The following is a 22,533-nucleotide window of genomic DNA, read 5'->3' on the forward strand; positions in this document are numbered from 1 at the left end:
TCATTCATTTCTTTTTTCATGTAAACACACCAACTGTTTACTTAATGAAAAGATTTGTATGATGTGGGATTGATTGGTTTTGTTACCTTTCATTTGCCGATTTGTATTCTCAATTGCCGGCTGATGGCTGAATTCAATTCCGGACTTCGGTAGCACTCATTAAACGAGCAACATCATTCGTTCAATGGCCGCATATGTTATGTTGATCGTCATTCATCAAACTCAATAGCTACCGCACCGGATCATATATTTATTAAGATTGCTACTTAACTGAATTTACCTTTTCCCAAACTCTTCCTCTCGTAGTAGAAATAGGGTAAATCCCTGTATCCTCATAAAAACTCAGGATCGTTAGACAATAGATTGAATTGAACGGCGTTTATTACTTTAATAATCCCTCCCTTTCAGGGGAACCTTTGACGTCTTCAATTGCTTATACCTTTGTTTACGTTTTGGCGATTTCATTCAAAACAAATCAGGACTTGTAAAAAACGGTTACGTTTATGTGCACTATTTAGATTCGGTATCTTTGCACACCTGGTTCTGTTTCTTTTTGTTTTTCCTTGTTTCATTTGTTGATACCTTGTGTTTGAAGTTCTTGACCGTAAAAACACTTTTTGTTTATTTATTTCATTTTTTCTATTTTGACTTTTTTTTTGATTTTCCCTCTCTCCTTAGATTACTTTTTCCCCTTCTCTGAATCGCGACTTATAATTTGTTGCAATTGATTCCTTGCAGTAATTATTTTCTGCCACTCATATATGATCGCTGTCTACAATATGTCTGATATACGGTCTGCTCCGAAATTCTCTCTTCAGGATGAACATTCCGGTACGTTTTTTTCCTTGTATATTTAATTCTGGTTATACTAACGAACCCTTCTTAGACGAATCTTCCCCTTTAGAAAAATCGTTCCAAGATAAGGTTCAAGTAAAGGACATCCCAAAGTCTTCAATTCAAAGCGAGACTGCACCATTTGGCCTCGAAGATGTTGAAAACTCTGTTGAAAACTCTCATGAGCCTAATCATCCTTTGCCCCGTGTTCAGTCTCCTATACAAGTAAAAGACCACATTGATCCTAAACTTGCCGAAGACCGTTACCGGTCCTCCTCCGCAAAAAACTTTGAACCGATTTCAATTCCCAACTCGCAAATTCCTTCAGACGATGAGGCGGATGAGAACGACCATACGTCCTCTCAGTCCTCAGCTGTCTTTCGCCCTGGAAATAGCCCCCTCTTCCTTCCTTCTCTTTCTAGGTCCGGTTTGTTATCACCGAGTAATGAAGATGATTCCGATGAAAATCATCATGAGTACAAACCTTCTTCTCCCAGTTATCTCAAAGTTGCTCATGAATTTCCATCTTCAGAGGATTTAATTGGTGATCCCAATGATCCTTATCGTCGAACCCGTAGAGCCCCGACCAAAAGTGATCCTCGCGACATTCCGTCCCAGTTTATTTTCAAAAAACCAGACCACAAGCATCATCATCATCACCACCATAATCACCACAACAACAGCTCGAGCTCGCTGTCTCTGAAATCGTTACTGCATTCGCATGACAAGCACGATAAACATGACAAACACGATAAACATGACAAGCATGAAAAACACCACAGTTCATTAGATTTACGTCGTTTTTTCAAATCTCACCAAAAGTCTGATAAGAAAAGCGTTTCCAAGTCGAAATCAAGCAGTAATATCGAAGACGATCATTTCGGTTTGTTTAAGAAGTATGGCAAATTTGGCCGCATCTTAGGCTCAGGTGCTGGTGGTTCGGTTCGCATTATGAAACGTTCTTCTGATGGAAAGATATTTGCCGTCAAGGAATTTCGTTCTCGCAGACCATCCGAATCGGAGCGTGAGTATGCCAGAAAGGTTACTGCTGAATTTTGTGTTGGCAGTGCTCTTCACCATACAAATATCATTGAAACTCTGGATATTATAGAAGAAAATAAGAAATTTTATGAGGTTATGGAATATGCACCGTACGATATGTTTTCGATTGTCATGAGTGGACAAATGACAATGCCTGAGATCTTTTGCTGTTTTAAGCAACTTCTTTCTGGTGTCGCTTATTTGCATTCCATGGGACTTGCCCATCGTGATTTAAAGCTTGACAATCTCGTTGTTGATGAAAATTGTAACGTGAAAATCATTGATTTTGGAAGTGCTGTGGTATTTAAATACCCATTCGAAGCGGATATTGTGGAGGCGACTGGTGTGGTTGGTTCTGATCCGTATCTCGCTCCAGAAACATTAACCAAAAAATTGTACGATCCTCGTTCTGTTGATATATGGTCTTGTGCGATTATCTTTTGCTGTATGGCGCTTCGTAGATTCCCGTGGAAATACCCAAAACTAACCGATAATTCCTTCCGTTTATTTTGCATGCGACCTCCTACACAAGGAAATTTTTCTGAGGATGAAGCTTTGAAAGAAATTAAAGAGAGTGGATTAGTCGACGTGGGTCCTCCGACCTATAAAACGCCAGATGTACAGCAACGCGCATCTGAACACCATGCGGTTATCAGCGGCAAAGAAGAAGTGTACGGACCATGGAGGTTGCTGCGTTTATTGCCCCGCGATACTCGTGCAGTCGTGTTGCATATGTTAGAGTTGGATCCGATTAAAAGATATGATGTCCATGAAGTGTTCGCTGATGAGTGGGTTGCAAGCATTTCCATGTGCTATATGGAAAATAACAAAGTGATTCGTTCTCCTACCCATCTTCATAACCTTGTGTCTCCCGAAGGCTCTCCATATCCTCATGTCAAACGGTAAGCACTCACATAACTGAAAAACGGGTTGAATGGTTGCTTAAGAGGTATTTATTATATGTAATTTACCGCGTTCTGTTAAGTCCCTTTTTTTTTCTGTTGCTTTTTTTTTTCTTCTGTTTATGACCATCTATTTCGGATGGGACATTATTAATAATCATTATGCTATTTAAGTTAATGGATTTTTATCGATCCACTTTATTGTCTTTTCAATTTTTTTATTATAAAAACGTAAAAGAAGTCTTGTGTGGGTTAATACTTTAAGATAATGTTATTTATAAATCTATCTGGTTAAGAAAAATCAGATACATTTTCATGTTCTTTGAATATTATTTATGATTTGCGCTTCATTTACTTCATCTGTGGGCAAAACGTAGTAGATGGATTTATGAATTTCGACAAAGTATTTCATATTCATCATAGTTTTTTAGAAAGGGATTGAGTTTCTTAGGAAAAGAAAGGTGAAGATATGTAAATAAAGAACAGAAGTACCTTTCAAAATGCAGAAATGTCGTTTCAATGAATGGATTGACCGTACAAACTATATCAGACGTCCGATAAAGAGTGAAGATAGAAAGTATTCAAGGGTCCCATCATAAAGAATTTGCGTATTAATTTCTTCAGAATAACTCTATTCATAAACTAATTCATGGTTAGCATGAAGATTAACTCAATCAATTGAGTGATAGAGAATCAATAGGATATCCATGTTTAGGACATGGAATTTGTAACCATTCATTCGCATCAGCCGAAAAACATACCGTAAACGAGGCTGTAGAAAAGAGTCCAAAACAGGACAAATGAAGGAATACCCTCGAATACCTTTGCATACCAAAACTTGGAAGCTGGTTGGTAATACTCACCAATTTTACTACCCATCTTAATCACATATATTAGAAACGAGACGAATAGATAGCTGAAGAGGTAAAACAGAACGCCAGAATAAGAAGTTAAGCCTAGAATGCCCGCAGAACAGCCAAAAACGCTTAATGTCATATTTCGAATGAATGATACCACCTGCATGAAATGAGAATTAGCATAGAAGAAATTATATAGCCAACATACCCTTTGATTATGAGCCGCATTTTCAGCGACGAGCGGATGGATGTTTTTCTGCATCTCAACCAGCTGGAATGGAATAGGTTACTTTGGCCAAACTGGTATCGTTCTATAGTAAGTAGCTTGATTTGTACTCGATTGTCTTAAAAAATATCGGTATAGCATTTCAGACAATATGATATTTGTTTAGATTTGTTGCTAAGGGTCAAAAACAGCATAAGGTTGGTTTAACAAGCATCTAAGTTTTAAAATTGAAGAGATTCGTAAAGATTCCATTCAAAGATTGCAAACGATGAAGCATGCTCTTATTGCAATTGTTCTAAAAGTAAGTACATTCTTGATGTCTAATCTCTAATTGATCAATGTTTGCATATATTTTTGCTTCTAACGTAGCAAAGGTTTTGTATTAAGTTATCATGAAAGCTAATGGACGCTTTCTGACTTTTGTTGGCTTTAACTTTTTTTTTTTCTTCTGAAAAATCAAGGAGAGAGCTCCAATTAAGAACAAGTAAAATGCTTTCCTCAAAGAGTAGACATGATACAAACTGAAGATTCATTCACCTCGAGGTCCTTCAATCACATGGATATATATACATGCTTATCCATATGAGAATCCACAAAGCAGTGAAAAGAACTTGCCAAAGTTTAAAAATTCTCTATTCAAATACTTTGGTGTCATTCATTTCATATCTTTATTTGCTGCAGTGGTTGTATAATTAACTTCAGATATTTTTGATTTCACCTATCCTTCAACAATTCAAGTTTCATCCAAAAAGCATAAAGGAATAGCAATAAATAATTACTTATATAATTAGAACGGACATCATCTTCTAGTTTTTTCGTCAACTTTGTCAACCTGTTCTGTAGAATAATGCAGCATTTGGGTTGACTTCATTTCTTTGCTGAGAATACTAAATGTATTAGTTAAATCGTCCAAAAAGAAGTCATTCATCTTACGTTTTTCCTAGAGTCAAACATCTCCCAACAATTGCACGGAAAGACATGTCTATATTCCATATAAAACGACTTAAGAACTAAATGAGGGATCTTCCTCTGTAAAAAAAAAATTAGCCAAAACAATTCAATGATCACGTTCAAAACTCATATACACGTACTTCTGGCAACTGCAGAGTTGCTGCCACCTCTGAATTTTGGCATCGCAAAGCGTCAAAGTCAAACAGAGCTCCGTTTGGGCCCTGGACTTTGTTCAGATAAAAGTAATACAACTCGTGATGCTAAATGTAAAAGTTAACAAGTCGTCCTCTAGTCAAATTGACGTACATGAGGGATAATCAAATCAGATTGAACTAAAAGGAATTTATCCATATCCAAGACGCGTTTTAGACCTGGGATTTGATCTTTCATATTAGACAGTATGTGACCTACCGAATCTTTCAGGCGAATCCTAACACTATATCGAGTAGTGGTACCATCATAGTATAGAAAAGGAATCAAAATTTCTTCCTCCTTGATTCTCTCCTGTTCTTCTAACCATTGTTTCCGGTATTCTTCTTTCCTTGCTTCCTCTAAAGCTTCCCTTTCAGCGTCTGGTAAAAACGAGGTATTAGCAGTAGGATCCTTTCCAATATGTTTCTTTTTTAAAGTTATTTCTTGAATTCTATCGTCTGTTTCTTCTTCAGTTTCTTCCTGTCCAAATGACAATTTGCCCTTATTTAGTTGCAACTGCTTCTTCACATTTTTACTCAAAACACCTTTTTTCTTTTTGCTAGACTATGTTAGGACTATTTTAACCTTTTCCAAATAATATTATTTGGGCTTTTGCTCATACATCTTTTGATTTGTCTGTGAAAGTGCATCCTTTTCTTTTTTTTCAGCAATTCCTTGTTTTACCCGTCGATAATCTTCCAAATGAACTAAGCCAGTAGTTTGCTTTCTTAAAAGATCAAGTAACTCATCTGCATTCTCATAACCGCTCATAACCTTGAATTTTGTAAAAAGCAACAGTGTTGTAAACTTTGGTATATCACAACTAAATAAGCGTATCCTAAATTGACGAAGACTTCCTTTCGTTTCAAACACTGCATCAAAGCTACCTTTATTATAATTTTACTTAAAATTTTTTGTTTCTCTGAATTTTGAATCAACATTTCAAAGCACAGTCCAATTTTCATATGGTTGATTGTCAAATTAATTATCTCATAAATTAAATCTAGTCGTATACAATTTAGGTAATAAATATCTGTGCACTTTAGCAAACATTTTTCAAATTTAGAAAAGTCTCATCCTTGATTTGAGGGTGACATAGGGATAAATGTAGCTTGAAAAAACATCATCAAAAATATATCCTGAGTGATTGAAAACTTATAACTCGTTAAACAATTCAATAGTAAGTAATGCCTCATTCTTAGATCTCCCATCGCTAGAAGAAAAGCAAGATGTAAATTTGAAAACATCATCAGCCATTATAAGTGTCATCGGTGTTACAATGTAGAAGCATTATCGTGAGATACACGCTTTCCTCGAAATTGTTCAATGGAATTAGCGATTCCAAATTTCCTGGCTGTTTCGACAACTAAGAAACAGACCAAGTCTTCATTATTCCAGTAACTGGTATGCGCGGATAACATCGTTAAATATTTGTTCGAAATGATACCTTTCTGACTTGTAAAAACGTAGTCAATTTGGGCATTCTCATTTAACTCTTGCATTCTCCATTTTGCTCGTTTTTCTTGCTTGAAATTTCGCGTTTCGAGTTCTATATCCCGTTCTGAATCCATCAATACAGAAGAGCTTTCATTATCTTCAGAGTTTGACTGATTGAGTGCCTGTTGATAACTAACTAGTCGAACAGGTGCATCATTTGGCCGAGAAACGACTCTTAAGATACTGGAAGGTTTTCGAAGAAAAACGAGTTTAGAGGGATGGATACCTTTCGAATAATTCACGTCGACTGTAGGATTTAAACGCATGGCGATAGCTGTTTCAAGGTTAGTAATGGTAAAATGAAGACACATACGATCGAGAAAGTTGTAAATGTTGTAAAAGGAATCCACTGCCAAACACCCGTAGCGGTCGTTTCCGGAATATGCGTAAGAATCCGAAACATTTTTGTTAATATAGTTTGCATTATCAGCAAAATGGCTAGACCCGCGTCCTCTCCTGGGAATCATACTTTTTTGATTGAGTAAAAGGAAAAATCCTATAGGCCCACCAAAACAGAAAAATCCATTTGTGTCAAACTTAAAATATTTATCGTCTTCTATTTCGGGGCCAAGCTCCTTTACGAACGTAGGTTGAAGTGATAAAATATCAAAAACAACGGTAGCACCTAAAGAATGCCCAATAATAAAGATCCTTCCTTTATTTTCTTTAAAATAAGGATTACAATCTATCCATAAATCGTAGACTCGATTCGCTTCTCGAATGACAGAGCGAATGATGGAATCTTTATGGTGAGACATATAGTAAGGGATATCACTCATCACATCCCCAAAAAGTCGACGAACAGTTGGAATGCTATCAATTTCAATATCTTCAATGTGGAATCGGTTACCATCAACATCGTCGCTTTCTTCGTCGTCCTCAGTAACCTGGAAGAACGAGTCAAAATTAATCTTGTTCCTCCAGCAGATGGGCAGCAATTGAGGTTCATAATCATCTCGTAACAAAGGATTTTGTTTCATAATTAGTTTTTGCTTTTGAATTAACGATCGAAACACATTACACGTTTTAGTAAATTGATAGCGTTCCTCTTTTGCGAAAATAAATCATTAGTAAACAGTACGCATTGTAAACAAGCATTGTCTTACCAGTTTCAGATCTCTTCTGACCAATTCCATGGACAACCAAAAAGAGATCAGTTACCTGCTTTAAACCGCGGAAGCCATCGTCTTCTTTCACGGGGAAGTCTCGAATTACCGGAATTCCTTTCAGACCAGTGCGCTGAGACTGCGTTCCTTTCGAGAAATAAGAAAGCAATCCTCCCTGGCATAAGAGTGCTCGATACCCATCTTCATATAAGACATACTTTCCAGAAGAATGAGGCTTCAATGCCCATTGCAAATGGCTTATCGTGTCCTTAGAAGACTTTCGTCTTCCAGAAGAAAAAATACTCGATCTCTCTTGGTTTTCATCTACTATATCATTTTCTAACTTGTCCCAATTTATGTTATATGGCTTAATCCGCTGATATCCTTCTTCCAAAATTTCGGCCAACTCATCGATCACTGGCAATCCAGTATCCTCATACATCCAAAACCCGCGGACAACACGAAGAGTGTCGTTTCTACGGCTACTAGGCCAATACAAGGGTTTCAATGTTAGTGTTGGTAAATTCACAACATGTAGACCTGATACTCCCACAATTACCTAATAGTCAGCAAACGTTGCATCTACCTTTTCTTACATTTTTTTGATTAGGTTCTTGCGAAACATTCGCATCGTTGATTTCCTGGTGCTTTGCTTCCAACGCGCGATTGTCATGATTCAAAAATCTACGCCAGCGCTGCGGCTCAGGCGCCTCCATGCATGATGTTTCATCGTAGAGGTCAAAATTGGATAAATAGAACCACTGAACATGATGGATTGGTTCCGTTTGAGGTGGATTTTGCATCTAATCTAAGTGTAGGTAGCGTCTCTTGATGGAACTCAAGTAAACATACACAAAGTAGCCGAATCGCTTACGTTTCGTTACCAGATTACTACAACGTTAGTCGCATTTTGCCTTGGAGTACACTAGTAAACAAAGTGTGGAATCAGTAGCTTTCCATACAGTTTTCATCGAAACGAAGGGTTAAACTTCAGTTGAAATCTACGTGGTAAATCAATGTACACTTCCAAATAGAAAGAAATATCAAGGCTTGATTACGTACAAGATCCGGGATCTAAGAACTATATATAATTCTCCAAATTCTAGTAAGTAGCTAAATATACCATGTAGAAATATAATATTATCACGACGTTTCAATCTGTAGCTTATTTCTAAGATTTTCAACAGAAAAAGACTGCTTAGTACGATAATGATAAGAAATAGAAATATGTGGTCGCCGACAACTATCCATAGTCATATTCCTTCCTTGACTTCTTCTTACAATTATAAACGAAAACAACGTAAGAAATGTAAAGAAACCTTCGATATGTTACAATGTCACAACTTCCTTGTGCACGTTTATATGGAGATTACTTTCCCACATGCTTAGCTCAAGTACGCTTCAATAACATTAAATTATTCTACATTTATTTGTTTATCTCTGCAAATAAGTAATCCTTTGGTGAAAACAGATATACCAACCACTTATTAAGGAAACCAGTAGTTCTCTACTAGATATTATCATACTTCAAGACATGTGCAGATTTCATTGCTTTAATAATTCCCTAAAATACCTTCATAATATCCATATAAAACCTTTCTTTGCGACTTCATTACTATCTAACTCTTACAAACTTTCTTTGTCTTAAAAAGCAAAGGTTCAGTGAGAAGTTCTTGAAAGGTCAGGGAGAGGATGGCCTGACATACGTGATTGACCATACATGTTAGGAGAAAATCCTGGTGAATATGGAAGTGGAGGCTGTTGAAACCCAAAACCAGGAGGAGGAGCGGGGGCTGGTACAGAGTTTATAGGTGCTGCGGGTCCCACTGGATAGTGATTGTAAAAACCAGGAGGATTGGAGACAAATTCGTCAGGGGAATTCATAGAACTCATAGCATTTGTGGAGAATCCCGGTGGTGGAGGAATGGGCCTGGTATCAGAATGAATAAGAGAACGGAAAAACGAAGCATCTTCATTAGAAAGAGCATGACCGCCCAATCCCGGAGGAGGAGCAACGGAAGCAGTAGGAGAAGCAAGAGAAGACATTGTAGACATGGCAACTGGATTAGCATTATTAGCACCAGGAGGAATAGGAGTAGCAGATGGCTGAGTCACGGGAACTCTAGGAGAGGCAGATGCACTAGGTGTTTGACGTCCTAGCATTGCAAGGACACGTTGGAACCCCTCTGCATCTTTATCAAGGGCAGCAGAAGGAACAGCAGGAGCATTATTAACCTTCGGAGAAGCCGTGTGGGATGCTGATGGCGTCGGTTGTTTTGATACTTCCGGACCACTCAGTCCATTGAAGAATTTGCTGAATCTTGATGAAGTAGTAGGAGGAGCAACATGAGCTGCTGTTTCCAATCCAAGAGCAGGAGAGGCAAACCGCGGGGGCGTACCACCAGGAGTTCCAACGGGAGGTGCGACGGTAGCAACAGACGGGGCAGCCGAGCGCTTTCCAAAAAGAGAGTCAACGCTAACATTTCCACGAGCGGAAAGCGAAGATCCTGAACCAGAAGCAGCCCTCGAAAGGGAAGGAACAGGCTTTTGTGATGCCACGTGGGCAACAGCTGGCATTCCCGAAGTGATTGGAGACTCAACTGAATTCGTTGAAGCTTTCATCATACGCTTCCATGCTTCAAATTCTTCAGTGGAATTGGGGATCAAAGGACTTGCAGCACTAGCACTGGCTCTTTGTTTCGTTAACCGCTCTAAACCTTCATTATCGTCTCGACGATCAAAATCCTTTTTACGACCATGCTTGTTTAGACTTGTCCAAGCCGATGACGTCGACCCGATATTGTTTAAAGCACCATTTTTTGATGCAGGCCCTCCCATTCCATTTCGATGGCGCACTGATGTAGATCCACTATAAACGTTTCCTAAAGATAATAAATCATCATGACGACCGATAGAGCGGCCATTTTCATTGCTGCTTGCAAAACTGAGTTTTGGAGGCCCAAGGATGATATCTTCGTGTTCTACGGGTTAGTTTAACTTGTCCCACCTTTATGAAAAAGAAAAAGGATGGTTCATTCAGACACCGTGGAAAAGATCATCATCCCTCTTCACCACACCATCCTAAAAAAGATAAAACTTACTTGATTTGGCAAATTTTCGTTCTGCTTGCATTTGTCTTCCCTCATCATCATGTTTACTGCGAAAACTTAAGTTAGTTGTTACTGCATTCAATCTTACGGAAAGCAAATCCCAATTCAATATTTGCACGACCCTAAAATCCCTTCATACCTTTTCATTTCCTTCTCCTGACGAATATGTCGCTCACGATCCGCTTTCATAGCCTCTGGACTAAACATGTGTTAATAAAGCCCGGAAAAGATGCATTTTATATTTATAGCATATTGATTCTCAAAAATATTACACAAAACTACATACAGTATCCATTCTGGTAAATTTTCTGGTTTTTTTATAAGCGGCGATTTAGACAGATACAGCAAATCCGCTTCAGAATACTGAATCACTTGAGACATTATGATGTCTCCTTTCCCCTTTCTTTTCCAAATACTCTACTTTAAAATTCGTCTCTATTTTGGTTGTGGCCAAGTTCCTCCTTATCTGTTTGTGTCAAGGTACCTTTTCGCGTTCTTGTACAGGAAGGGTAATGCTCAACGAACCAAGTAACAGACATCATCAACAAGTGACAAGCCCTTCTGAAGACTCGAAAGCGAAGCGTACTGTGAATTTCTCCAATAACCACCACCATCGAGTCTGTTCAAAGAATATTCTGTAACTTAAGAATTCAACCATGCAGATTGTTCCTGAATCAAATGTGCCCTCCAATGTTTCTGGAGATTACAAACTGTCTGTTTTGAGCCCTCACGGCCCTACAGTTAACGAATCAGAAAATAAACATCCTCTGGAAAATCGCCTTGCCAACTGGGAAGCTCAACAAAGACAAGTTCGATTGGATAGTATGCGTCGTATCTATGGTTTGCACGAGCCCGTTCGTCGTGAAATGGAATTGCGCTTGTCGACTCAGGTAAGTAAATAAAATAGTGATTGAATCCTAGTGATTGAATCCAGAATTTCTAAGAAGAATGTTCTTAAAACTTACGTTTAACTTTAATAAACTTGGAAATTTTTTTGCAGAATTTATGGAATCGTTGTTTGCTTCTAGGAACAAAACTTGTTTTGCTAACTTGTTTATTTAGAGCGTCCGACCTATGGCTTTGGGTGGTCCTAGTAACTTTCATGCAGATATCCTTGCCAACCGTGAAGCTTGCTTAGACGAAACTGATATATACACTAGCCAAGCCCCAATGGAAATGACTTTTCAAAACGAAATGGCTGCTCGTTACGGTCTTTAAAAAGCTTTCTACACTTCTATGATCCTTCCTTCTTTTCCTTCTCTCAAACTTCCCTGTCTTCCTTTTGGCCTTATTTGTTACTTTTATAATGATAGAATTAAGCGCATACACTAGTTTCTTCCAAATCGATTTCTCTATGGTTTCATGAATTTTATCCACGTTTGTAGTTCTATAATAAATCCTTCCATATCCTTTTATTCTTTTATTGAGTAAGCAAAATTTTTTTTCAAGTTCTATTATTTGTACGTAACCGGATTCCCATAACAAAACGACTTAGATTTTTCCTTTCCTTTTTAGGCTTCTGCTATGTTTAGTGATTTCGATTGTAGCGTATTTTCATTCTGCGGAAGTAACTGCAGTAAGGAGTACACAGCATTATGCTTTTTTAAGATACCACCAGCACCTAATGCCTCTACCCTTAAAAGGATTTTCGAAATGGCTTCTCGTATCTCTTTATTCACCACACAAGATTCATACAATGTAGATATTGTTTCGAATACATGACGACGAAGGTATAGCTTTAGATCTTCACCTTTCTGTAAGCCTGCCAGTAACAATGACAATAACCAAGAAAGACACTTTGTGTAATCGGAAGAAGGGTATAATAATTCATAAAACATAGGGATATCCGCAGTATCAATGTGTTGTCTTTGCAAAAAATACCGATTGATACCTAAAAACATGTGATGGGATGGCCGCATAATTATACTAATACTCTGAGCATAAAAATTCGCCATTAATGTGCTTAATCTCTGACTTGGAGAAGAAACATTAACAATCACACTTGAGAGTACTAGCTTAACGAGGTGCCTTTCACGAAGCTTTTGATCTTCTAATCCCAAAAGGAAATGCTGAATGAAATGAAAACTAGCAGCTCGTAACTGTTCATTATGCAGTGAAAGACCCATTAATATTAATCCAAAAAAGTGTTGCTGCAATATAACTTGCATATTAGAGACTTGTGGATTTGTATGATATAATGCTCCAACAACACCCAATGCAAAAAGTGGATGATAAATTTTTTCATTCCATTCAAATTCTGATGCCTTCAAAAGTTTTTCGCATATTTCCAAATTTTGTAACGATTCCAGTTGAATCGGAATATAATCTGAAGGATAATGATGAATACTTTCCAAAGCCACTCGTGGCTCTAAAACCGAAGATCTATCCTTTATAGACATTGTTATTACGTCCTCATCATTCGTGATAACCCAACCTTTGTAACGACTGGCGATGCTAACGTTAAGTCTTTCTTCCATATATCGCAGAAGCTCGCAGAGGATTGAGTCATGGAGTGTGTATCGACCTTTGAATAAGCGAATAATCTGATCCATAATCGATAATGAGTAGTTATTGCCCATTATCGTAAGCTTACAAATGGTAGCAGCAATAAGTGACTTATTGTCATTAGAAGAATCCTCCAACAACAAAGGATTGCCCTCATGTGCCAATATCATTTGCAAAATCTTTGAGGAATTGCATTGTCCTGTTTGTACAGAAAACAAGACTTTAAGATTGAATTCCAATATTGACTTACACTGAAGATGTCTTAGAGTTGATTCCAAAAAGTTGTCTATAACTGTTTTGCTAATTACGTTTTTCACACTTTCTGAATTGTCAACCAAATAAACACCAAAGTAATCAACAAATGAAGACACATTCTTGTCCAATCCATCATTACTTGAAAAGACACGAGTCAACAACAATAAAATATCAGAGCATACGTTGGCGACTTTTGATGAAGAGACTTCGTTCTTTGAAGTAATAATTCTCAAGAGTTCAAAAATTTCATACGGTAGGTAATCCTCCGATAGCTTAGACATAGTTTCGTCAATCAAGGAGGGTTTCACCCTGCCCAACGAAACCATAGGGAACGCAATAGCAAGGATCGATAAATTATTTAGAATGTATTCTCTATTCATTTCGAGGATAAACGTACACCATTCTTCAACTTCGTTCAAAGGAACATGATTGGTATCAACTTTCTGAGCCAAAACGCTATATAACCCGATATATTCTTTACAGAGTTGACTACCGAGCGCTCTGTTAGAAAGGAAAAGCTTCCATAACCTAGACGCAATTTCAGATGACGTGTTTATAAGAGAGCATATAATATTTACTCTTATATCGTCACAACCCTCAAGTAATACAGATTCTAATGTCTCTGAAGCCTTTATCATGCAAGCTTCACTAAAACGTTCCTTCAACTGGCAAATATGTTCACTTAAAGATATCGATAATTCCGTGAATTGCGTCAAAGAATTTTTGAGCAGCACCTCAAAAGTTTGCTCAGACAATTCTTGTTTACATGTCGATACATAACTAATATACTTTGACAGCACTGGTGAAATGCTGCAGCAGTGTTGATTGACGAACAGAGTGTGCTCTTGGATGAACAAGTCGATAGTTTGGCAGACACTGCCAATTTGATCGTGAGACCACAGCTCCATATACTTAGCAAGGAGAGGCATTTTCCATAGATCGTCTTCTCGTGGATGATTGAATAGATCTTTCGTTTCTTGAAAGGAGAATTTGCTAATGTAGCCTTCAGTATTAAACGCATCGGTTACATAAAGAAGATCGGCATACTGCAAATTAAATTCAGTGTAATCAGGATGCATGACAAAACTTTGTAAGTTTACAGGACTAGAAAAAATATTTTTCAGATTTAAGTATAAATGATCATCCACTAAATCCAAAAATAATTGTACATTTTCTGAAAGTAATCCGAGAAGAGGCTTCATGTCTGGTTTACCGTTGATCAACAAAATAGCAAGTTTCTTTAGCAGAATAGAAAAATAAAGAAGAGCAAACCTTGGCTGAATAGAAAACTGAGTCGAAACGATTTTCCAAAATGAATCCTCGTTAGTCAACAAAAGCGATGATAGCAAGTCTAAATTTGGTAATGACTCTTCCAATTCCTTATTCCCTGCCAACTTCTCGATGGTTTGGCTAAAAGCATTGGTATGGCTTGCAGCAAAGTCATAGTCAGCCATAACACTAATTAATCCTTTAAATAATTTCGAGAGGCATTCGAAAGACTCACCACAGCAGCCGAAAAAAATTAAGGATTTGAAAATCCAACTTAAAATACATAACTTAGCATCTTGACTAACCGAGGTGTCTTTCAGGAGAAATGGTACCTGCTCAACAAGCACTATCGAAATCGGAGAAAACGGCGGGACCATTCCATCTTGATAATCTAACAGTGATTCCTTGCAATAGCTTATGGATGCATCTAAATATGCATAAACACGAGATGTACAACGGTTTATGCATGCATTGGCGTACTGGAGGACAGAGTCAACATGTTCACCAGGTATAGCTTCCAAAGCTTGTAACATAGGTATAATGGGAGATACTAAAAGACATGGCGAGACAATATCAGTTTCGGCTAAAGCATCTTCCAGAACTTTAACGACAGCATCCTTCAACTGAGAGTACTCAGACCTTAGGTAAAGAGAAGTCAGGAAAATAAACGGGGAATTGGACAGCTCAAACCACTTAATATCAGGTAGAAACTGTAGGATTTGAACAATGCTCTGTAAGTGAGAACGGGAGAAAGGACGATCGATAGAAAATGATGAGAAGTCAATGCCCAAGAAAACATTGCTGCTGATTTTGAGTTTCAAGACAGTTTCTGGGAAAAAAAGATAAAAATATAGAATAACTTTCGAAACAGCATCTGTCAACAGTTCTTGCTTACTTGTCGTGTAAAGCTGAATGAATAATTGCGCATCAGGAAGGCGATTGGAGATAACATCAGTAATTAATGCAGTTAACGAGATTTTTCGTTCAGAACTTAATTCAGATTTGTCAATAGTCGCCAAAACTGCTTTTAATCTCTTGAAGGCCGATAATAAAGTATTCAAGCCTAGGTAGCAGACAAGTTTATCTGAACTATTCAAAGCTTTCAACATTAAAGGCTTTGAAAACGATGCCGGTAAAACATTCTCAACAATACTATGAATAGAAGGAGTGGACTTGGTTTCAGGATGAAAAAAGGGTTCAGGCAAGTCCATGTTTAGAAAAGTTTGAAGGAAGGAGGTGAAGCAAATCCATTGAGAGCTTAGTGTCGCCTCAGTATTCAAGCTATTTCTTTCCAAAAAGGAGGCAGATATATCAGGACATGCACTCAATATTTTTAAACAAAGCTCCCGCTGCAAAGGATCGGTGTATATATGTAGTGAAGGCAGAAGGGACTGGAGAACGCGGTTATAAACGCTCTTATTAGCTTCAAATTTCAGAGGAGCGTGCCATCCCATTGAGAAAAAACAAAGACCTTCTCCAGGAACAGTGCAAGCCCGAAGAAAAAATTTGTGAACAAGCTCGTACAAAGGAACCCCATTGATTTCTTCTTCTCGCGAATATAGACTTAGAATGCAGTTCAAAGACCACTCATTAAAATAGAAAATTTTTGTAGCTCTATTCACATTACGATCTAAGATTATGTATGTAAGCCAAGTCTGTAAAAGATCTTTCAAAACAATCGGTTCATCGTTACAGATTCCTTTAAATAAGGGAGTAGTTATATTTTTTGTGTTGATGAGCTCCGTGCGCACCTCTTGAGTACCGTATCGAATCAATGTAATTAACAGGAAGATGAAAGAGGAACGTTTCTTGGAAGACGCAAAACGCATACGTTTGACGTTTCGTTTTGAAGAGTTCATTTGATTAGAAAGTTGCAACATCTTCGTAAACACTTTACTACTCCAGTCAAAGGCTTGGAAAACTCGACTACAAGCAACCCCATTGTTCCATGAGGCCATTGCTCTCAAGGTTGAGAGAGTATGTAGAGGAGAATTAGAGGATAAATTACGATACAGTTGCTTTATATGGCTGTTTAGAATCGCATCAATGTACCGTAGAGCCGAATTATCCAACTCTAAAGTGTGAAGAACTTTTTCCACATGAGCAGGATGCTCAATGAGAATTTTCCCCAAATTCCGGATTTCTGAAGAAATTAGTATACAATTATAAAATGAGACACGAACCAGCATCTAAATCAATCGTAGAAGCATCCATTTTGCCAAAATTTGGCTGGATAAGACCGTCTACTAATTGGTGTTGGAAAAGGGTAGGGAGAGATGTATGCCTTTTAGAGACAGAATATAAACTATCGTTTATGCCTTTTAAATATAAAACGAAGACTAATGAATAAAAAAAAAGAAATATCAAAATGAGCTTAAAAAGATTTAGAAATCTAGGTAATCATTTTTTTAGCTGTATCATTCTTTACTGTCTACAAGTTCTCCATACAAGATGGAAGCTGCATACATATTTTATTTACGCCTAATGTCCTATCAAGTCACGCTCGCTCGGCACTAGAAACAACCCAGGTTTAAGGGAGTTGAATTCTTAGTGATCGAGTTTGGTTTGGTCTATGTTTATTGGGTTAAATGGATTTTCTTCTGGTTCGTTGCCTTTTGCATTTGGCGATAATAATAATAGAATTGCATAAGAAGTTGCAAGGCAGGTATTATAAGGCAGCTTAGGGTCCACATGGAGGAAGGTTGCATTTTAACAAAGGTTGCATGAATATTTTGAGAAAGAGAGTTGAAATCTGAGTTATTATCAATGACAAAGTCAGCAAGGGTCTCCTTGTCTTGAATGGGTGTTTGAGATTGAATGCGCCGGTCGGCGTCTTCAGAAGAATATTCAGGATTTCGCTTCAACAATCGCTGTTTTTGTATTTCTGTCGTAGAAGCAACGCAAATGGTTTTCCAACATATAGTGTGCATTTTGGCTTCAAACAATAGTGGAATATCGAGTATGACCATGCCATGGCCAGTTATGTAATAATAAAGTATGTCTTTCAGCATGGCCTTCCTAACGGCAGGATGAACAATCGAATTCAAAAGTTTACGCTTTGAAGGAGTCTCAAAAATAATCTTGCCTAGTTCAGGTCGATTCAGTGTACCGTCAGGGAGAATAACCTGTTGGCCAAATTCTTTTCGAATTTGCCGTAGACATTTCGTACCCGGCTCAACAGCTTTTCTTGCAAGAATATCAGCGTCAATTACCGGAACATGGTATTTCTCATGAAACTGCTTGGAAACCGTTGTCTTCCCTAAACACACTCCATATTAATAATTTTTTGAAGTCAATTTTATCATTACCAGTAGCAATGGATCCTGTCAATCCTATAATTAACATAAAAGCAAGCGATTTTTACTATGAAAAAGCAATGAGTGTTACAATCTGAATTCTACTCTTTAAAGGGTTTGCAGTTCGCAAGAATTATAAACCATCAACTAACGAACAACAAGTTCGTTTGGAAAAAAGAAACTAATATATAACAATGAAGAAAAAAAGGATACTTGAATATAGGAAAAATCTACTTTTCTTGATACTTAATAACATCGCTGGTTTGTGGACAAGCACGTTAAGTGATATTAGACACTTTTAAAGGATGCCTTATCGTATATAAAGCTTTGCAACAGGAGTTCTCTATATAGTAAATCTCAATATGTGGTCAGTTCAGACCAAGGTTCATCTTTGACATCCACGTTGAAAAAATCATATCATCATCAGGAGATTCTGAACATTCTCGCATTGTAAATTTTTGTTTTTTTTTGCAATTTAAAGTGAGGATTTTTGAGTTAGTAAAAGTTTCCTTCTGTACACAATGGAAGATGTAGATGATGCTACGCAGGCTACACAAGTGACTCCCGTGAATGAGTCCGACAAACCCTCTGAATTGGCAACACAAACTGAAAATGTCTATTTAAAGTTGGTAATGACTCGAATGGGCGACGGGAAAACACAAGTTATACCTCTTACGCGAGATATTCACAATGGCTTCTGGAGATTTGGTCGACACCGTTCCTGTGAAGTTGTTATAGGAGGTCCTAGGATTAGCAATTTTCACTTTGAAATTTACGAGGTAGGATATTGGCGTCAGTTCGTATGTGTTTCGCGTTCAATGCTAAACAAGGTAGGGTCATGCTAGTGAAACTGAAAACCGAAATAACGTTATATTTCTACACGGTAAGGACTTGAATGGAACAAGGATTTGCTCTTTTATGTTCTAACAGTCTATAAAGATCATTCTTCTAACGGCACATTTTTGAATTTGGTAAGCGAATCGTATTATAATTAAGCTTTTTACTGACATCATACCAGGAAAGGTTACCGAAAAATGGTCGCAGTATTTTGTCGCATGGGGATGAGATTCGGGTTGGATTAGGAGTACCAAAAGATGAAATTCGTAAGTGAAAAAGAATATATTATGGTGTATGAGATAGATTATGCTTTGACCATGGGGAAACCAGTTATATGGCATCTGACACTTGCAGGATTTTTATGTCAAATTCCTTACAACCGTTCAGAGAGTATGAGGAAAGAACTGGTTACTTCGAACGTAAATAGATACGAAGTTCTTCGTACCCTGGGCACAGGCACCTTTGCTGTGGTTAAGCTGGCAGTTGATTTAGAGAGCGGCGAATGCTATGCGATCAAAGTTATCAACAAGAAAAAAATCCTACTCACCAGTTCCGAAAAACGTGCTACCGAAATGTTTCAACGAGAAATTGAAATTTTGAAAACATTACACCATGTAAGTATTCGACGTTTGCTTCAAAGTATTTTTATAATGCTAATAGTTTCTAGCCTGGTGTTGTGCAATGTCGGGAAGTTTTTGAAACGGACGAAGAGCTATTTATTGTCATGGAATATGTGGAAGGAGGGGATCTTATGGACTTTCTAATTGCAAACGGTTCAATAGATGAACAAGACTGTAAACCTTTATTGAAAGAAATCTTAGAAACGCTTATTTATTTACATGAATGTGGTATTGCGCACAGAGATATCAAACCAGAGGTATATTTAACAGTTTCATATGCCTTCAAAGTATAGAGCTAATGCGCATGTTAGAATATTCTGATTACCAAAGACTTTCATTTGAAACTTTCTGATTTTGGTTTAGCTAAAGTTATTCATGGCAGAGGCACATTCTTTGAAACGTTTTGCGGAACTATGGGTTACTTGGCCCCGGAAATATTGCAATCTAAGACTGCTCCTCCTGAGGGTGGGTATGACAACAAAGTAGACATTTGGAGTCTTGGATGTGTTTTATATGTTACGTATGTATATAAATCTTTCTTTTCTAGGATCTATCTATGTGATATCCTTGCTTCCGGCAGATGCTAATACCTTACTAGATTAACCGCAACTATACCTTTTGCAGCACCAAATCAAGAAGAATCCATCAAACTTATTAATAAGGCAGATTTCCCTATGTCTCCACTACTGGAAAATGAAATATCACCAGAAGGAATCGACCTGATCACGCAAATGTTTCAACTAGACCCCGAGAAGCGGATTTCTGAAAAGGAAGCATTAGACCATCCATGGTTTAAAAAAGAATTATCTATAAATCCTTTGGATTCTCCATCGCTTTCAGAATGTGGTCATGAGTCTACTGAACAAATTCAATCACCTTCATAGATGCATATATCTTTATCTTTTGTAATTATATTTTCAATTAGATTTCTTAATTCACATTGAAGAACAGTTGTATGCTGCTGGGTTTCTAAGTCGTATGTAAGTTCCAAAATTTACTTTAGAGAGTGTCCTATACTACGCTTGTCACGAACCAGCGGTTCATAGCTTGTCTTCTATGAGCTCCTCAATTATAGAGCCAGTTGTAAGAAACTTTCTCTTTTTTCATTTAGCTGACATGTAATTTGATTTAGCCAAACTTTTCAGAACTAAGAACTCGCGACCTACATGGTCACCAAGGTTCAGTTCGGTCGTTAGGATGGAATGTTTCAGGTCACCGTCTCGCAACCTCTTCCAATGATAGCACGGTTCGTATTTGGAACCTGGATCGTTTAGACTTTAAGTTTTCAACGGAATTGGGATCACGTAGCAGTGGATTAGTAGAACAAGTAGTATGGGATCCAACTCATTCTGATCGATTAATGACCGTGTACTCTGGAAAAACGATTCGCTTTTGGGATTATCGAAGTATGTATCCTCTTGATATATTGGTTCTTTGCTAACGTTTGACTAGGTGCTAAACCCATTGCGGAAATTCAGAGTGATTACAACAACATCTACGGTAGTTGGAGTCCTTCCGGGCGATATTGCTGCGTTGGAAGTCGGGTAAAAATAATGCTTCTTTTTGTCTTTGGCTAACTAAGAAACATAGGATGATATGCTTTCCTTCATTGATGCTAGGGAATGGCAAATTATGCAGACATTCCAGCAACCTTGTGAGGTATTTCATATTCTATCTTTTTACTAAGCTAATTATCAAAGACAAATGAATGCTGCTGGTCCTTTAGTGAAGACTTGTTTTTCATGACTACCGGTTTAGGCACTGTCCAAGTCATTGAATGGCCATCTCTCCAACGAGTATATGAAATCAAAGCTCATACGTCAAATTGTTATTGTATAGACATTAGTCCTGACAATCAGCGCATAGCTGTTGGCGGAGCCGATGCGATCGTTACATTATGGGATACCGATGAATGGATATGCCAAAGTTCCATTACAAGATCAACGTAAGGATTTTAAAAGCAACAGTATTTACTAAATTCTATTAGATATCCTATCCGTTCTTTGGGTTTCAGTTTTGATAGCCGCTTTTTGGCAAGTGGATCTGAAGATCGTTATATCGATATTGTAAGGACAAAATTATTTATTTTTTGCTAATGATTAGGCGGATACTCTTACTGGTGAACAAATTTGGAAGCAACCGACGAACGGTCCTTTGAACAAGCTTGCTTGGAATCCTACAAAACATATTCTAGCATATGCTTTTACTGAGCCTACCAGCAGTGGCTTAAAGATTTTTGGTATATAAAATTATAACATCTTGGATATATTTTCGTTTATGCCATAATTTAAGTTATCTTGATGCTGCTATTTACACTCATGCACTCACCCTTTACCGACACTGCATTCTGACACAGAAAAAATCGCTGAATTTCTAAACCTTGAATCATAGACAGAGTTTTCATGTCATCAATGCCTGGTAAAGATGAGGTCGAAGTATTAAAACCCTCACTATCGTCGTGTGGGACATCTACAGCGTACATTTTGCAAGTACATGCTTATTATCTGACGGAATCTCTTTTACGCAAATATTTTCCTGTAGAATCCATGATAATCACATGGAAAGATGATCATAGAGTGTATTTAACTTTTGATTCTTCTGAACAAGCTCAATCAGCCTACTTGGAATATTTGCGTCTTGGCAGTCAATTCAACGCGGTCGTAAAGCCAATTTACGTTTCTCATAATGAAATTCTTCGGCTTTGTAAAAAGAAAAGAATTCATGTTGACATGGACGCTGCCGAGAGGCTGATCCAACGGCGAACAGAGTCATGAGTTGTTAAAGGTTTTTTCTTCTAATAAAAAAGTTTTTGAGTAATTTATCTATTTATTTCTTAGCCTATAGGATAAGGGTTCTTTTTTTTTTTTTTTTTTTGAAGCCGTGGTACTAGTTTTCACGATCAAAGGATATACGACACCTTTGAAAGAACCTGCTAATAATACACTGATAGCAATCTCTTTTAAGGACTATACTTGTAGTTTTTGGAATTTAGACTTGAAAGGCTTCATGCTAGTTTCTATCTTTGTAATAATTCA

General features: G+C 37.5%; 11 protein-coding genes across 11 annotated transcripts; 5 read left to right on the forward strand and 6 right to left on the reverse strand.

Moving 5' to 3' along the window:
* The first annotated feature begins 108 nt into the window (after window positions 1-108).
* Window positions 109-3,143, forward strand: SPOG_03313 (HAL protein kinase Oca2). The gene is made up of 2 exons (XM_013169726.1): window positions 109-831; window positions 887-3,143. Exons 1-2 carry the CDS (start codon window positions 762-764, stop codon window positions 2,779-2,781), a joined length of 1,965 nt encoding a protein of 654 aa, XP_013025180.1. The 5' UTR covers window positions 109-761; the 3' UTR covers window positions 2,782-3,143.
* On the reverse strand, window positions 3,023-3,943 carry SPOG_05450 (ER membrane protein complex subunit 6). The gene is made up of 3 exons (XM_013170006.1): window positions 3,843-3,943; window positions 3,539-3,794; window positions 3,023-3,419 (listed from the first exon to the last, which is right to left on the reverse strand). Exons 1-3 carry the CDS (start codon window positions 3,894-3,896, stop codon window positions 3,409-3,411), a joined length of 321 nt encoding a protein of 106 aa, XP_013025460.1. The 5' UTR covers window positions 3,897-3,943; the 3' UTR covers window positions 3,023-3,408.
* Window positions 3,944-4,099: 156 nt separating this feature from the next.
* SPOG_03314 (xap-5-like protein) lies at window positions 4,100-5,816 on the reverse strand. The gene is made up of 5 exons (XM_013169727.1): window positions 5,626-5,816; window positions 5,118-5,562; window positions 4,952-5,071; window positions 4,794-4,889; window positions 4,100-4,747 (listed from the first exon to the last, which is right to left on the reverse strand). Exons 1-5 carry the CDS (start codon window positions 5,772-5,774, stop codon window positions 4,688-4,690), a joined length of 870 nt encoding a protein of 289 aa, XP_013025181.1. The 5' UTR covers window positions 5,775-5,816; the 3' UTR covers window positions 4,100-4,687.
* Window positions 5,817-5,951: 135 nt separating this feature from the next.
* Window positions 5,952-8,430, reverse strand: SPOG_03315 (phospholipase). The gene is made up of 4 exons (XM_013169728.1): window positions 8,203-8,430; window positions 7,607-8,165; window positions 6,814-7,548; window positions 5,952-6,774 (listed from the first exon to the last, which is right to left on the reverse strand). Exons 1-4 carry the CDS (start codon window positions 8,407-8,409, stop codon window positions 6,278-6,280), a joined length of 1,998 nt encoding a protein of 665 aa, XP_013025182.1. The 5' UTR covers window positions 8,410-8,430; the 3' UTR covers window positions 5,952-6,277.
* A 565-nt stretch (window positions 8,431-8,995) lies between these two features.
* On the reverse strand, window positions 8,996-11,208 carry SPOG_03316 (uncharacterized protein). Its single transcript, XM_013169729.1, has 4 exons — window positions 11,003-11,208; window positions 10,856-10,915; window positions 10,708-10,763; window positions 8,996-10,587 (listed from the first exon to the last, which is right to left on the reverse strand). The coding sequence occupies exons 1-4, from the start codon at window positions 11,095-11,097 to the stop codon at window positions 9,266-9,268; spliced, it is 1,533 nt and encodes a 510-aa protein (XP_013025183.1). The 5' UTR covers window positions 11,098-11,208; the 3' UTR covers window positions 8,996-9,265.
* SPOG_03317 (proteasome maturation factor Ump1) lies at window positions 10,345-12,127 on the forward strand. The gene is made up of 2 exons (XM_013169730.1): window positions 10,345-11,606; window positions 11,779-12,127. The coding sequence occupies exons 1-2, from the start codon at window positions 11,373-11,375 to the stop codon at window positions 11,932-11,934; spliced, it is 390 nt and encodes a 129-aa protein (XP_013025184.1). The 5' UTR covers window positions 10,345-11,372; the 3' UTR covers window positions 11,935-12,127.
* Window positions 11,700-17,007, reverse strand: SPOG_03318 (ribosome biogenesis protein Urb1). Its single transcript, XM_013169731.1, has 2 exons — window positions 16,929-17,007; window positions 11,700-16,888 (listed from the first exon to the last, which is right to left on the reverse strand). The coding sequence occupies exons 1-2, from the start codon at window positions 16,957-16,959 to the stop codon at window positions 12,228-12,230; spliced, it is 4,692 nt and encodes a 1,563-aa protein (XP_013025185.1). The 5' UTR covers window positions 16,960-17,007; the 3' UTR covers window positions 11,700-12,227.
* A 190-nt stretch (window positions 17,008-17,197) lies between these two features.
* Window positions 17,198-18,259, reverse strand: SPOG_03319 (dephospho-CoA kinase). The gene is made up of 2 exons (XM_013169732.1): window positions 18,054-18,259; window positions 17,198-18,004 (listed from the first exon to the last, which is right to left on the reverse strand). The coding sequence occupies exons 1-2, from the start codon at window positions 18,088-18,090 to the stop codon at window positions 17,322-17,324; spliced, it is 720 nt and encodes a 239-aa protein (XP_013025186.1). The 5' UTR covers window positions 18,091-18,259; the 3' UTR covers window positions 17,198-17,321.
* A 172-nt stretch (window positions 18,260-18,431) lies between these two features.
* Window positions 18,432-20,449, forward strand: SPOG_03320 (CAMK/RAD53 protein kinase Cds1). The gene is made up of 8 exons (XM_013169733.1): window positions 18,432-18,820; window positions 18,876-18,924; window positions 18,981-19,012; window positions 19,060-19,144; window positions 19,233-19,492; window positions 19,546-19,755; window positions 19,810-20,018; window positions 20,097-20,449. The coding sequence occupies exons 1-8, from the start codon at window positions 18,563-18,565 to the stop codon at window positions 20,380-20,382; spliced, it is 1,389 nt and encodes a 462-aa protein (XP_013025187.1). The 5' UTR covers window positions 18,432-18,562; the 3' UTR covers window positions 20,383-20,449.
* A 105-nt stretch (window positions 20,450-20,554) lies between these two features.
* SPOG_03321 (TRE Xcomplex subunit Tex1) lies at window positions 20,555-21,745 on the forward strand (the record flags this gene model as incomplete). The annotated part of the gene is made up of 7 exons (XM_013169734.1): window positions 20,555-20,581; window positions 20,631-20,904; window positions 20,951-21,042; window positions 21,089-21,157; window positions 21,199-21,443; window positions 21,486-21,564; window positions 21,602-21,745. The coding sequence occupies 7 exons, from the start codon at window positions 20,555-20,557 to the stop codon at window positions 21,743-21,745; spliced, it is 930 nt and encodes a 309-aa protein (XP_013025188.1).
* A 155-nt stretch (window positions 21,746-21,900) lies between these two features.
* Window positions 21,901-22,272, forward strand: SPOG_03322 (uncharacterized protein; the record flags this gene model as incomplete). The annotated part of the gene is made up of 1 exon (XM_013169735.1): window positions 21,901-22,272. One exon carries the CDS (start codon window positions 21,901-21,903, stop codon window positions 22,270-22,272), a length of 372 nt encoding a protein of 123 aa, XP_013025189.1.
* Between the last annotated feature and the right edge of the window lie 261 nt (window positions 22,273-22,533).

This window comes from Schizosaccharomyces cryophilus (assembly GCF_000004155.1).
Source record: "Schizosaccharomyces cryophilus OY26 unplaced genomic scaffold supercont4.7, whole genome shotgun sequence".
NCBI classification, from domain to species: Eukaryota; Fungi; Ascomycota; class Schizosaccharomycetes; order Schizosaccharomycetales; family Schizosaccharomycetaceae; genus Schizosaccharomyces; species Schizosaccharomyces cryophilus.

Coding starts and splice junctions, on each gene's coding strand:
- SPOG_03313 (XM_013169726.1), top strand. CDS start 762: ATGATCGCTGTCTACAATATGTCTGATATACGGTCTGCTCCGAAATTC. Junction 832..886: donor TCTTCAGGATGAACATTCCG/GTACGTTTTTTT, acceptor AACCCTTCTTAG/ACGAATCTTCCCCTTTAGAA.
- SPOG_05450 (XM_013170006.1), bottom strand. CDS start 3,896: ATGCAGAAAAACATCCATCCGCTCGTCGCTGAAAATGCGGCTCATAAT. Junction 3,795..3,842: donor ATGCGGCTCATAATCAAAGG/GTATGTTGGCTA, acceptor CATTTCATGCAG/GTGGTATCATTCATTCGAAA.
- SPOG_03314 (XM_013169727.1), bottom strand. CDS start 5,774: ATGAGCGGTTATGAGAATGCAGATGAGTTACTTGATCTTTTAAGAAAG. Junction 5,563..5,625: donor TCACAGACAAATCAAAAGAT/GTATGAGCAAAA, acceptor AACATAGTCTAG/CAAAAAGAAAAAAGGTGTTT. Junction 5,072..5,117: donor CTGATTTGATTATCCCTCAT/GTACGTCAATTT, acceptor TTTTACATTTAG/CATCACGAGTTGTATTACTT.
- SPOG_03315 (XM_013169728.1), bottom strand. CDS start 8,409: ATGCAAAATCCACCTCAAACGGAACCAATCCATCATGTTCAGTGGTTC. Junction 7,549..7,606: donor TCAGAAGAGATCTGAAACTG/GTAAGACAATGC, acceptor TTTTCGCAAAAG/AGGAACGCTATCAATTTACT. Junction 6,775..6,813: donor CATTTACAACTTTCTCGATC/GTATGTGTCTTC, acceptor ACCTTGAAACAG/CTATCGCCATGCGTTTAAAT.
- SPOG_03316 (XM_013169729.1), bottom strand. CDS start 11,097: ATGTCTCAAGTGATTCAGTATTCTGAAGCGGATTTGCTGTATCTGTCT. Junction 10,916..11,002: donor AATTTACCAGAATGGATACT/GTATGTAGTTTT, acceptor ACACATGTTTAG/TCCAGAGGCTATGAAAGCGG. Junction 10,764..10,855: donor CAGGAGAAGGAAATGAAAAG/GTATGAAGGGAT, acceptor AAGTTTTCGCAG/TAAACATGATGATGAGGGAA.
- SPOG_03317 (XM_013169730.1), top strand. CDS start 11,373: ATGCAGATTGTTCCTGAATCAAATGTGCCCTCCAATGTTTCTGGAGAT. Junction 11,607..11,778: donor AATTGCGCTTGTCGACTCAG/GTAAGTAAATAA, acceptor TTGTTTATTTAG/AGCGTCCGACCTATGGCTTT.
- SPOG_03318 (XM_013169731.1), bottom strand. CDS start 16,959: ATGGATGCTTCTACGATTGATTTAGATGCTG. Junction 16,889..16,928: donor TACGATTGATTTAGATGCTG/GTTCGTGTCTCA, acceptor TAATTTCTTCAG/AAATCCGGAATTTGGGGAAA.
- SPOG_03319 (XM_013169732.1), bottom strand. CDS start 18,090: ATGTTAATTATAGGATTGACAGGATCCATTGCTACTG. Junction 18,005..18,053: donor GACAGGATCCATTGCTACTG/GTAATGATAAAA, acceptor GAGTGTGTTTAG/GGAAGACAACGGTTTCCAAG.
- SPOG_03320 (XM_013169733.1), top strand. CDS start 18,563: ATGGAAGATGTAGATGATGCTACGCAGGCTACACAAGTGACTCCCGTG. Junction 18,925..18,980: donor TAACGTTATATTTCTACACG/GTAAGGACTTGA, acceptor CAGTCTATAAAG/ATCATTCTTCTAACGGCACA. Junction 19,145..19,232: donor AGTACCAAAAGATGAAATTC/GTAAGTGAAAAA, acceptor TGACACTTGCAG/GATTTTTATGTCAAATTCCT.